The 12,561-nt window shown below is 43.2% G+C and overlaps 1 protein-coding gene across 2 annotated transcripts; it reads right to left on the minus strand.

Moving 5' to 3' along the window:
* Nucleotides 1-721: 721 nt before the first annotated feature.
* rem2 (RAS (RAD and GEM)-like GTP binding 2) lies at nucleotides 722-6,969 on the minus strand. Of its 2 annotated transcripts, none has more exons than XM_059016858.1 (5): nucleotides 5,776-6,969; nucleotides 4,013-4,345; nucleotides 3,781-3,854; nucleotides 3,485-3,662; nucleotides 722-1,710 (listed from the first exon to the last, which is right to left on the minus strand). In XM_059016858.1, the coding sequence occupies exons 2-5, from the start codon at nucleotides 4,341-4,343 to the stop codon at nucleotides 1,439-1,441; spliced, it is 855 nt and encodes a 284-aa protein (XP_058872841.1). In that variant the 5' UTR covers nucleotides 4,344-4,345; nucleotides 5,776-6,969; the 3' UTR covers nucleotides 722-1,438. The 2 variants fall into 2 exon arrangements, with proteins under 2 accessions (XP_058872841.1, XP_033852980.1); XM_033997089.3 differs by having other exon boundaries at nucleotides 5,624-6,968.
* Nucleotides 6,970-12,561: the final 5,592 nt, after the last annotated feature.

Here is a 12,561-nt window from a genome sequence, read left to right on the forward strand (position 1 = left end):
ACTTGTCAAAAGTAAATTGCTTCGGAAGCAGGAACACAATGCACTCCCCTCCTCACTGCAGGAAGATGAATAATTACAGCGAGCAGCTGTCACCAGCAATAACTCTCCCCTCTGCACCTTTCTCACCCCCCTCTCTCCATCCTACCTCTATCTCTCTCTCTCTCCCCCTTGAGCTTTTTTATTTATCTAAAAATCCTACTGACTCAAGTTCTCTATCTCTTTTCTCACCCTCAAACTCAGATGGTTTTTATTGGCATAATTATTGCCAAAATTAATATAGTAAATGTACTGAAATTATATATATATATATATATATATATATATATATATATATATATATATATATATATATATATATATATATATATAATCTCAAATAACAGTACTTTCTATTCTCTGTTGAACTCAGTTATGAAGGTGACATTCCAATGGCATTAGTATTCTGTCTCCTTGACGATGGTTGCCAAGCGACTGTCACCTCAGCCTCTCGCAACATTCTACCTTTCTTAAAGATGCGGAATTAAAAAAAAAAATCGAACTAAAACAACAAAAAAAACATGTATTAGTCACCCTAAGAAAGTAGGACAAGAGGAATAGAGGAAAAAACAGATTCAAGAGAAAGAATGTGGGAGGGGGGCTAGCTGATAGAAAATTAAAGGATGGGGTTGATTAGAGACACTTCTATTAGTTTAGTGAGGAGACAGACAGTAGTCTTGTACCATAAGAGTTTGAATTGCATTTTTATTAAAGATTAATGTTTTGTGAAATGCAATACAGTATTTTTCATATAGACACCTTTTTTACATGCAAAAGAATTGTGAATTACCTCTAGAACAATTTAATACGTTTTTTATGAGGTAAAGTGCTACATTATAAATTCCACTGCACGTTTTTATTTCTGTTCAGTAAAAAGATACATTTATACATAAATTACATACATTTGCAAAACTTATTTTATTAAAAACCATGTCTGTTGGTCACGTTGACTACACTGCATTTATTGTGGTGTGTTGTCTTAGTTCTGCATTAGCATTTACAAGATAATATATTGATTTACTTATCTTGTCTTTTTAAAAGTAAAATGGCTACATACATTTTTTCTTCACATACAACACGTTTTTAAAGGCAGAAAAATCATTGAAAGTCTGTCTAATACTGCATGTGGTTTTAGTACAGTGAAGAATATGGAGACATGTGAATGGACAAAATATACATCTGCCATACACAACCCACACTTTCTTTAGGAGTTAGAGGCTGGTATTAGTCATCAAGGAATCAACAGAATGGATTTTAAAGATGGTTAGCTCTCCTTTAAAGGGGCCAGTGATAATGTTGCCAGTGCTAATAAGAGATAAGAGAATGGATTTTAAAGAGGCCTTGGTTAGCAGTCAGTGATTGTGTTGAAAGTAATTTTAAAGTTTCATTGTAGGCCTGTGTTCTAGGTTGCGGTCAGGTCGTGGCAGGATCTAGATTTCTGGCGGAAGAATTTGCCCCCCGAGGGGTAGTGCTTGGGCACCAGGCTCTGCAGGAAGCGCCGGGCCTTCTTGGTGAGGCTCTCCCTCCGTCTCCGTGGTGACAGGCCCGGCCCGGCCCCTTCGGATCTGCGAAGCAGCCTCACAGCGCCTTCTAGCAGAGCGGAGGTGTTGTGATCCAGAGCAGCAGAGACCTCGACGAAGCGACACTCGAACAGAGCGGCGTGAGAGCGGGCTTCTGGAGAGGGGGGGGGGGTTAACATGGTAATAGAGAGAGGGGGGTTAACATTAATATAGGGAGAGAGGGTTAAACATCGTAATATGGGGATGAGAGTGGAGTTACCAGTATTATAGGATTAGCAGGGGTGACTTAACATTAATATAGTGGAGAGATATAAGAGGTGAGGATTCAACACAGGAATATAGGGAGGGGAGAGAGGATTCAACACAGGAATATAGGGAGGGGAGAGAGAGGATTCAACACAGGAATATAGGGAGGGGAGAGAGAGGATTCAACACAGGAATATAGGGAGGGGAGAGAGAGGATTCAACACAGGAATATAGGGAGGGGAGAGAGGATTCAACACAGGAATATAGGGAGGGGAGAGAGGATTCAACACAGGGATATAGGAAGGGGAGCGAGGATTCAACACAGGAATATAGGGAGGGGAGAGAGGATTCAACACAGGAATATAGGGAGGGGAGAGAGGATTCAACACAGGAATATAGGGAGGGGAGAGAGAGGATTCAACACAGGAATATAGGGAGGGGAGAGAGAGGATTCAACACAGGAATATAGGGAGGGGAGAGAGAGGATTCAACACAGGAATATAGGGAGGGGAGAGAGGATTCAACACAGGAATATAGGGAGGGGAGAGAGGATTCAACACAGGAATATAGGGAGGGGAGAGAGAGGATTCAACACAGGAATATAGGGAGGGGAGAGAGGATTCAACACAGGAATATAGGGAGGGGAGAGAGAGGATTCAACACAGGAATATAGGGAGGGGAGAGAGAGGATTCAACACAGGAATATAGGGAGGGGAGAGAGGATTCAACACAGGAATATAGGAAGGGGAGAGAGGATTCAACACAGGAATATAGGGAGGGGAGAGAGAGGATTCAACACAGGAATATAGGGAGGGGAGAGAGAGGATTCAACACAGGAATATAGGGAGGGGAGAGAGGATTCAACACAGGAATATAGGGAGGGGAGAGAGAGGATTCAACACAGGAATATAGGGAGGGGAGAGAGAGGATTCAACACAGGAATATAGGGAGGGGAGAGAGAGGATTCAACACAGGAATATAGGAAGGGGAGAGAGGATTCAACACAGGAATATAGTGCCAGGAAGGAGTGGAGAGGTTAGGGCAGACAACCAGTTTGACCTGAGAGTTATTTCCCAGTCCTCAAACCCATTAGCATTACTACAGACACACAGACAGACAAATTGTACTGTTTTGAATTACAATATCCTATGTAGTCAGCAGGATCTATAACTAGATAGACAGATACTTAGAAAGATAGAGTGCTTTCTAATGAGTGTAGGAGGTGGTTGTAATGAAGTGAGAAAAAATAAACGATTTACATAAAACTCGTTAATAGCTCAAAATAAGACCCGAAAAAAGAAATTAATAAAAACCAAAAGACAGAAGCCCTAATTATAATGTAATCGCTAGTTAACTATCATTTTTCGGTTTTTATTCATTTATTTTTTAGGTGCTTATTTTTAGCTATTTTCAAGTTGGTGAATACTCCCAATCATACTGTCTTATAGCTTTAAATCTCACAAGCACGAACATCTTTTTAAATCTCGCAAGCGTGTTACAATCCTGTAATAGAAATGTAGGAATGTGCTGCCACTCAGTAGTTGGGGTGGGTTTAAAGTATTCGGAACGAATCAATGCGAGATACAAGTCAGGAAGGAGGGACATTGCCCAACTGAGTGCATGAGTCAGCAGGATGTGCGGTTTACTGTAACGACGCTCTCTCAGACAGACAGGCTTCGTACCCTCGTGGTTGACCTCTCGTGACCTCACCAGGTCGCTCTTGTTCCCCACGAGGATGATGGGGGTTTGTGGGCGGGACTCCCGGACGAGGAGGCGGAGCTCTGAGGCGCGCTGGAAACTGCGTCGATCCGTCAGAGAAAACAGAATGAAACAGAGATCGAAGGAGAGGAGGGAGAGGTCCTGAGAGAGAGAGAATTCATTACAGACATAAACACTGAGACACACAGACAGACAGACAGACAGACAGAGACACAGACAGGCAGACACAAAGAGACAGACAGACAGATTTTAGTCGTACCTTTTTCCAGTTATCGTACAGGATAATAGTGACTTCTTCATCATCTATAGTTACTGTCCTCTCATAGCTGTCTCCTGAGGGAGAGGAGAGGGGTGAGAGAGAAAGGGAATACAGGAGACAGGAGAGAAGGGGAGACAATTTGTTTAAGTTTTGTCCTGGCAATGCTGGCGTATTTGATTGAGGTATAATCAATAATGGATTAACAGATCTCCATTTATTGATCTCGGTTTACCTTCAGTGGTTTCCGAGTCCACAGACGCAGTTCTCCCATCTCCCCCTGCAAGGGCGCCAGCGAGCACAGTTTTTCCCACCCCGCTCTGCCCCAGCAGGAGAATGTGGATCAGCCCATCTCCATCCCCCTCCCCCCCGGCTTCCCCCCGCCCGGCAGGGGCGATGGACTCTTCCGAGGCCGAGGAGAAGCTGATTGGCGGGGGGGCGGGGCCTGGCAGGCCCGGCGTCCAATCGTAGTCTTCGCAGACGATGGCGCTCTCCCTCTTGAGCTGGTGCTTGATCGGGACGGGGGTGCTGCCGCGGCGCACCGGGGGGGCGCTGGAGAGGGTCATAGCTGAGGGGGGAGGGGGGTGTTAAAGTGTTTGTAGTTGGCAAAGTAAGTCTGTAAATCTTCCCTGTTTTGCATTTCAGTCAGCTACACGGGTCTCAGATGTGCAGTTTTGAATTAAACACATGTTACATCAAACATATTTTAATTTTAAAACATGATCACCCTCTCCCACCCTTTAACCTCTCTCTCTCACACTCCCTCTCCTCTTGCTCCCCTCTCTCGAACCCCTCTCCTTCTCCCCTCTCTCTCTCTTCCTATCCTTTCCCTTCTCTCTCACTCCTCTTCCTCTCCCTACTCTCTCCTCATCCTCTCTTCTCACTCCTCTCCCCTCTTCTCTCACTCCTCTCCCCTCTCTCTCCCCATCCCCTATCCTCTCTCGCACCTCTCTCCTCTCGCTCCCCTCTTCCCCCTCTCCTCCCCTCTCTCTTTCCCCACACTTTCCTTTCTCTCTCACTCTTCTCCCTATTCTCTCACTCCTCTTCCTCTCCCTACTCTCTCCTCATCCTCTCTTCTCTCACTCCTCTCCCCTCTTCTCTCACTCCTCTCCCCTCTCTCTCCCCATCCCCTATCCTCTCTATCCTCTTGCACCTTTCTCCTCTCACTCCCCTTTTCCCTCTCTCCTTCTCCCCTCTCTCATTCCCCACACTTTCCTTTCTCTCTCACTCCTCTCCCTTCTCTCTCTCCCCTCTCCCTCTCCCCTTTCCCACTCCCTCTCCCTCACCCTCTTCCCACTCCCTTCTATCATATTTAGACTAGCGGTCGCTAATTACAGATACCAATACAGTATAGAAGCTGTATGGAAAAAAAAAAAAAACATAATTCAATGAAATCCACGAGTTCAAATGATCAAAACACATAATGAGAGAGCGTTACAACTCAAATACAGACAACAATACACTCAGTTAAATAATAAATACAAGGATAAAATGACGGAACCATTTTATTAAAAAAAATAAAATAAAAAATGCTCAGTTCTGTATCACATATGAGGCAATGTTTAGCCACCACATATTATTATTATTTAAATCCTGCCTCACAAGTCAGAATTTTTCATATGCAGTACATTATTTGTTGCCGGACAAGGAAAAAATGCGTTTTGTACAAGAAACGGAATCTAGTTACATAAATAAAGTAGTTTTTCTCATGTCAAAAATGCTTGGTCATGACAGGGTTATATATACATAAATAACGTGTTAGACCTCTGAAATCACATTCTGGAAACGAATACAATCTAATCCTGTAATATTGCACAATATGGAAATGCGAATAGGTTTGCCTTACCTCGCCCCCCGTCAGACACAGCGTGTTCCATTGCTGACTGACTGTAAGTACTCGTTAAATCGGATTTGTCATCTTAACTCTATTCTCTGATTGTGCCCTCTGTTAAATGATGTAACGACGGCTTTAGGAGCGGAGAGAGCTGCGAGATTTACCTTGGCGTGAGCCGAGTTCTTCCAAGGAGAGGGAGAGAGAGAGAGAGAGAGAGAGAGAGAGAGAGAGAGAGAGAGAGAGGGAGAGAGAGAGAGAGAGAGAGAGAGAGAGTGTGTGTGTTACGTAAAGCAGTAACGACACATATAATGACAGTCCCCGAATTGCACTATAGACAAACAGACGACAGGCAGACGCGATATCGATACATAAGTAACTGTAGATAGATAGATATACAGACAGATCGCGCAGTCTCCAGCTTCTGTCAGTCCATCCCTCACCTTTCACATACAGACAGAGGGACAGTCTCTCTCTCTCTCTCTCTCTCTCTCTCTCTCTCTCTCTCTCAAATTCAAATTCAAATTGGCTTTATTGGCATGACAATAAAAATAATTGTGTTGCCAAAGCACATACATGGCATAACCAACTCAAATATACAGACAAAGAATTTTTCTTAATACTAACAGTATCCCTCCTCCCTCTATATTAATACAGTAAACAGAATCCCTCCCTTCCCCTCTATATCAAACAGTACCCCCTTCCCCCCTCTATATTAAACAGAATCCCCCTCCCTCCCTCTATTAAACAGAATCCCCCCTCCCTCAATTAAACAATACCCCCTCCCTCCCTCCCTCCCTCTTTCTATATTAAACAGAATCCCTCCCTCCCTCCCTCTCTCTTTTCCCTCTCTAGTGTGACGTGTTCACGGTCTGTCCCTCAGGCTATGACAGGTCTCCACGTATTGACCAGCCAGTCTGGCTGTGTGTTTGTCTTCCCCCAGCAGGATTGACAGCTTCTGGGTATCACACATTTTTGGGAATTCTGGGACTAAATCACAGAATTTGGGGAAGAAAATGTCCCTTATGTTTTTATATTTTTCACAGTGTGTCAGGAAGTGAATCTCTGTCTCGACCTCTCCTGTCTCACAGTGACCACAGTGCCTGTTCTCCCTGGCCAGCCAGGTTTGCCTCTGTCGGCCTTTTTCAATGGCCAGGTTGTGGTCACTGAGCCGGTATTTGGTCAGGATCTGCCTCTGCTTTGTGTTTCTGACAGTTACCAGGTATTCTGCCAGGGTGTAATTTCTATTTAGGGTTCGATAGCACTCTAGTTTGTTTTGTGTTTTAGTGTTTGTATCCCAATGGTCCAGATAGGAGTGTTTCAGGTGTTTTATAATTTGGTTGACACTAATTGGAATTGTTTTCTCTCTCTCTCTCTCTCTCTCTCTCTCTCTCTCTCTCTGTTTGACTCACCCCTCTGCAGGTAATCCGTAGATTTTTTTAAAAAAACGAGGTGGGGCTTGTGAAAGGAATCACCCTTATTTATTAGAAACTTTAGGATAAATATTTATTTCACAATGTGTCCCACAATCCAGCAGGGGTTTCTCACAGCCGGAGCCGACCCCCGTAGCACGCTAATTCTTTCTTCTTGGTGTCTGTCTTCGTTTGTTACATTATTTCTGCTGGTAACAAAGGGCAATCCATTGTTGATAGGACAATGGTAGGCAACATTTAGAGGTTATAAAATAAAGTGACCAGATTTTTTAATCCTTAAAGTGGGACCATTATCATTGATTGGTAATGAAAAATGTTATATACAATTAACATGTTTTTAAAAAGTAACTTTCGTGTTAAAAAGGGACATTTGAAAATAAAACTATTTGGAGAAACTTAAAGGGATCGAAAGAAATTGAAAGAAATAAACTATTTAAATAGTGTTAAAAACAACATACAATGTATACTTAAGAAATAAAAATGAAACTTTAAACAAATATTTTTTTACAACATTTCTACATCTGCGAAACTACCTAGTTTACAAATTATTTTGTATTATTCACTAACATACGTTTCTTAGAGGGTACTTGTGGTGAAAGTGAATATAGACTTACGTCAATAGAAAATGTGTTGTTGTCACATTTTACAGCCCCTCCTATTGTTGTGATGGGCTGTTTTGATGCACAAAGTGTTCAAACCACGACAAGCTTCAGTGCGCCGCGTTGTAAACATGTCAGGATAGTGTGACATGACAGCGTTGATTTCCGCGATTTCCGCAATTTCCGCCCATAGCTACACACGAAGCAAAGCCATTTGCACGCAGATATCCAAATATCATGGACGAAGAGAATAATTCCAACACAATACAATGTACCTACGAGCCGTTAATGTTAGACTACCTTAGTCACTCTAACCTTTTCAGAGAGCGAGGATGATGACTCTGAGGAGGATAGCCGCCAGTTCTTTCAGCAGAAGTCAGTGGACAAACCAGCCCACAATCCTCTCTGATACAATATTCTATAACAGGTCTTCTGACAATCGGAGCTACCCAGAAGTTCTTTCAAAGGCAGTACACTATACCCTGATAAGCTTGCAGTCTATAGTGTCTATACATTTTTATTGCGATGTGTCTTTGAGTTAATGACTGTGGATCAGAGGGCGTGTAGGATCTATCTCATGGGGGGGCACTTTTTCATGCTACACCAATTTTGGACAGCTCATACATGCTTTCCTATCTCGAGCAGCAGCTGCCTCCAGCTGCTGTTTAGTCGCTTCATAGACAGATTTAAGCTTTTCCTGATGTGTTTCCACCCAGTCTGTGACTCTGCCCCTCTACAGGCTGTTCATCACCTGCTCCCAAAAGGAGGTCCACCGGCAACTGAGGATCCCTGCAAAAACATAAGGAAATAATAGGACTGACCTGTAGATTGATGTTCAGTTGTATTATATGCAAACAATACCTGCGGAAGATAGTCAGTCCAATGCCTTTTTTCAGGCGGAAGGGTGCGCAGCAAATCCTGGAGGGTCTGGTTAAACCATTCACATGATACGGTGTGATACGGTGTGGTGCGGCTCTTCTTAACCGCATAAAGTTGACAAAGTTGTTTAATCAACTCACTTTCAAAATTTCGTCCTTGGTCGGAGTGGATCCTCCCCGGCACCCCAAATCTATAAAATCAATCATTCACCATCACCCTTGCCACAGTACTTGCCCGCTGATCTCTGGTGGGCACTGACTGGGTATATTTAGCAAATACATCAGTAAGGACCAAAACATTCTCCATACCGTCACTTGATGGCTCCAGAATGTTAAAGTCGATGGCAAGAACCTCCAATGGCTGGAATGCCAACAGCTTCCCCATATAGGTGCGGACCTTAGGCTGAACAACCTTAGCCACAGTACACCTTTGGCACTCCTGGCACCATCTCACGATGTCTTTACCCATTCTTGGCCAATAGCACCTCCGGCACACCAAAGTAGTGGTACGTTCAACACCTTGGTGCCCATGGTCATCATGAAGGCTAGTCATTAATTCAGAATGCAATATAGCTGGCAAAATAAGTTGACAAATTTCTTTACCCCCATCCGGCATGTAAACCCTCCATTGTCGAAGGAGTTCCAGTACCTCAGGAGGATCACCCTCTCGCTCTGCTCGATCAGGCCCCTAACCTCTCCTCCAATAGTATAAGAACCTTCCAATCACTGGATCCAAGGCCTCTAGTGATCCCATATCCTTTCTTGGACGGATAGGTAGGGCAGTCACGGTCTCCTGCACAATTACAGCCTGATATGAAGTCTGAGGACCCTCTGCTTGCTGAGTACTTGTGGCACCGAGTCCCTGGCACTGCACCATCTATTGCCTGTTGAGCAGAATCACAAACATACTGGCGGTAGAGAGAATCTGCATTACCATTAACTTTACCAGGCCGATATTTTATATCCAGATTAAAAGATGCTAATTGAGAAGCCCAACGCTGTTCCACAGCACCAAGTTTAGCAGTATTTAAATAACTCAGATTATTATTATCTGTGTGAACAGTGCATGCATTCCCAAACAGATATTCCCTACATTTTTCAGAAACAGCCCACTTCAGGGCCAAAAACTCCAACTTCATGAAGCTGTATTTGTCCATATTGAGTTCTGTTGGTCTTAACCCTCGACTAGCCTATGCAATATTAAAGAAGGTAGACTGCCTTCTCCTGGCTCCAAGAGTGCTGCAGAAGGGGACCAAAGTTACAGTCCCTGCCGAAATAAGCATGGGTGTCTTACCTTGCACTTTAAGTTTACCAAGGTTCTCTTTCCCCGCTACCTCCCCCAACCTGTGACACTGAAGCAAAGCCTTCCTCTAGCTCACACTAGCCTGCTGCACCAAGGAGACCTGAAACAATGCATTTCTGCTGGTTAAACAATTCACGGTAACATTCGCTGACAACATTTATACCCAACAACCCAGGGATAAGCTCTTTCCGGTAACGTACTTATCAGGGGGATCTTTAACAATCAGCACCCCTCGACGAGGGATAGTTTTCCCCAGCACCTGTACCTCAAGCTCCAAGTACCCAATATATGGAACTTCCAAGCCATTGGCGGCTTTAAATTGCAACCACCCACAATCATTCAGCTTCCCCCTCCCCCAGAATTGGTTAAATTAACTTTCCGTGAAGGTAGTGACCATAGAGCCGGTGTCCAGAAGACAAGGAACCTCCACCCCACCCATAATAACATAGACTATAGGGCACCAACCTATCAATCGCTGGAGTACATCAGGGCACACTGGGGCTACATTACTGGAGCCAGAAAAGGCCCCCACCTGGTATTTGACTCATCACACCAGAGGGCACTATTTTACCAACCTCTCATTAGACTGGCTAGATACGGGCCTGGCTTCGGAAACACCCCTCGATGGACCGGATTCTATTTGCTGACCCTGTCGGCACTGCCGTGCTATGTGACCTGCCTGGTTGCATCGCCTACAGATTTTTCTGCGCATGCGCCAACGAACGGGACAGTGCTCAGAAAATAGCATTTTTGATAATAACTACGTACTGTCATCATTTGCTGTTTTCTTCAAAAGGCCTTGGGCAAATGTGAAATCTACTTCAAAAGTTTTATGCATTTTTTTAACATGGCGAAAACCGGCAACATTTCGTACGCCTGCATTGACTCTCCATAGAATTTTTTGGCCTAACTCTCTATATACCACAATGCTTTGCGTGCAGTGAGACAGGAGTCTCCATTGAAAATCATCAGAGTCGAGTATCTTGTTAAATAGAATATCTTTTGAAAGATGGATTGAGGCTGGATTTGGAGTGAGGCTGGATTTTTATGGATTAAAATATTAGTGTGTGCTCCCATGGCTAGAAAGGTTGCAGTGTTTTCGGCACAATGCGAGATTGACAGTTGGAAGTTTGTCTGTTTGTTGGGAAGTTTGTCTGGTTGATTGGAAATTTGCAGGTCCGTACAGCCTTTCGTATTAATGAATTGACAAATTAATGAATGAATTATTAGATGAATTAACAAATACGTTTATTAATTACTGTATGAATTGACACATTTATGGATGAATTGCTGGACAAATTTCACGAATTGACAAACAAATTAACAAATTGACAAATTCACGAATTGACAAACAAATTGACAAACTAACGGCTGGATAGTTTTGGTACAAATGGCGCTCCATACAGACAGGTTAGTTCCATATTATAATGCCTCTGGGAGGCACTATCATACAGGGAGGCAGTGTTGGTTGCAGAGGTAGTACAGCGGTATCGGCGCTATGCTTTAGTGCGAGAGGTCCCGGGTTCGCGTCCGCCCTCCGCCTGTATGTGGATTGCCTCGCCTTGGCCTGCGTTAACCGAGATCGCTACAATACGGTATTACAGTAGTACAAATACTGCAGCTCCCTGAACTTAAGGCTACTGTTTCATGCCTCCCTCTAATCAAGTTCAGACAAGGTATGGTAACGCATATTAAATTAATTAACATTGCAAACCAAGGTAAACTATGGTACATGTATAGCAAAACAATGGGGGGAAACTGGAAAAATACCGTCACTGGGGGGGTCTGTCTTACAAAGAGTGCAAGAGAAGGTACACTCTCAACTTGATTAGAGGCAGCCACTGGAACCGTTTTAGAAGTAATTACACCTGAATAAAAAACAGACAAAACGCTTATATTAACATGTGTAATCTGTGTGTGAGCTGAGTGTGGAGTTGTGTATTGGGTTAGGTTACACAAGTGTAATGTTTAAAAACACAACATTCTGCCAGACCATAGCATTTGCAGAATATAAAGAAATTACAAACATTTTTACAAAATATAGCGAAATATAATCTAATGTACCACAAAAGCAGCAACATGTTTGATGACTTCCACAACAACCCCCCCCCCCCCAAACCAGAGATAAAAAAAAAAGGTTGAATGAACAATAGGGTAAAAACTCGACACGACAGCTGTTCTGTCATCCCTTAAAAAACGGAAAATTTCTTCAAAGTTATTACATCAATTGAAACGAACGCCATTCGTGCTTTCAGTCAGGTTTACCCAGTTTTGTTTTCCCGCCTAGACAACAGCTGGCACGCGCGTCTTCTATGTACAGAGCCGCCAGAGATCCGACGTTCAGCAAAGGTAAGCTTGAAAAAAATCCTTTATTTTATAAATATCTTCTTTTTAATCGGCATATTTTGTTCATTTAATCGAGCTAATAATGCCAAAGCATGAGAATTCTGGCAGAATTTCGTTTTTGTTAACATATTTTAATTTAGTACGTTTTCAGACACGTGTTATGTATGTAAGGTTAAAAAAAAAAAATCCTGTATGAAAAGTCCAAAAATCCAACACATTTTTATTAATCCAAATAAAATCTCATTTTGAGAAACTTTTTTTGTAAATACAGTTTGTTTTAAATGGTAAGCAGTTCAATAATACGCCACCAGCTCATCCCCATGGCGATGACTAGCTATGATGAGGACACAGAGGTCGTGTCCTCGGTTGTTTTTTTACATCATCAATGCTAATG

This window comes from Acipenser ruthenus, chromosome 54 (genome assembly GCF_902713425.1).
Source record: "Acipenser ruthenus chromosome 54, fAciRut3.2 maternal haplotype, whole genome shotgun sequence".
NCBI classification, from domain to species: Eukaryota; Metazoa; Chordata; class Actinopteri; order Acipenseriformes; family Acipenseridae; genus Acipenser; species Acipenser ruthenus.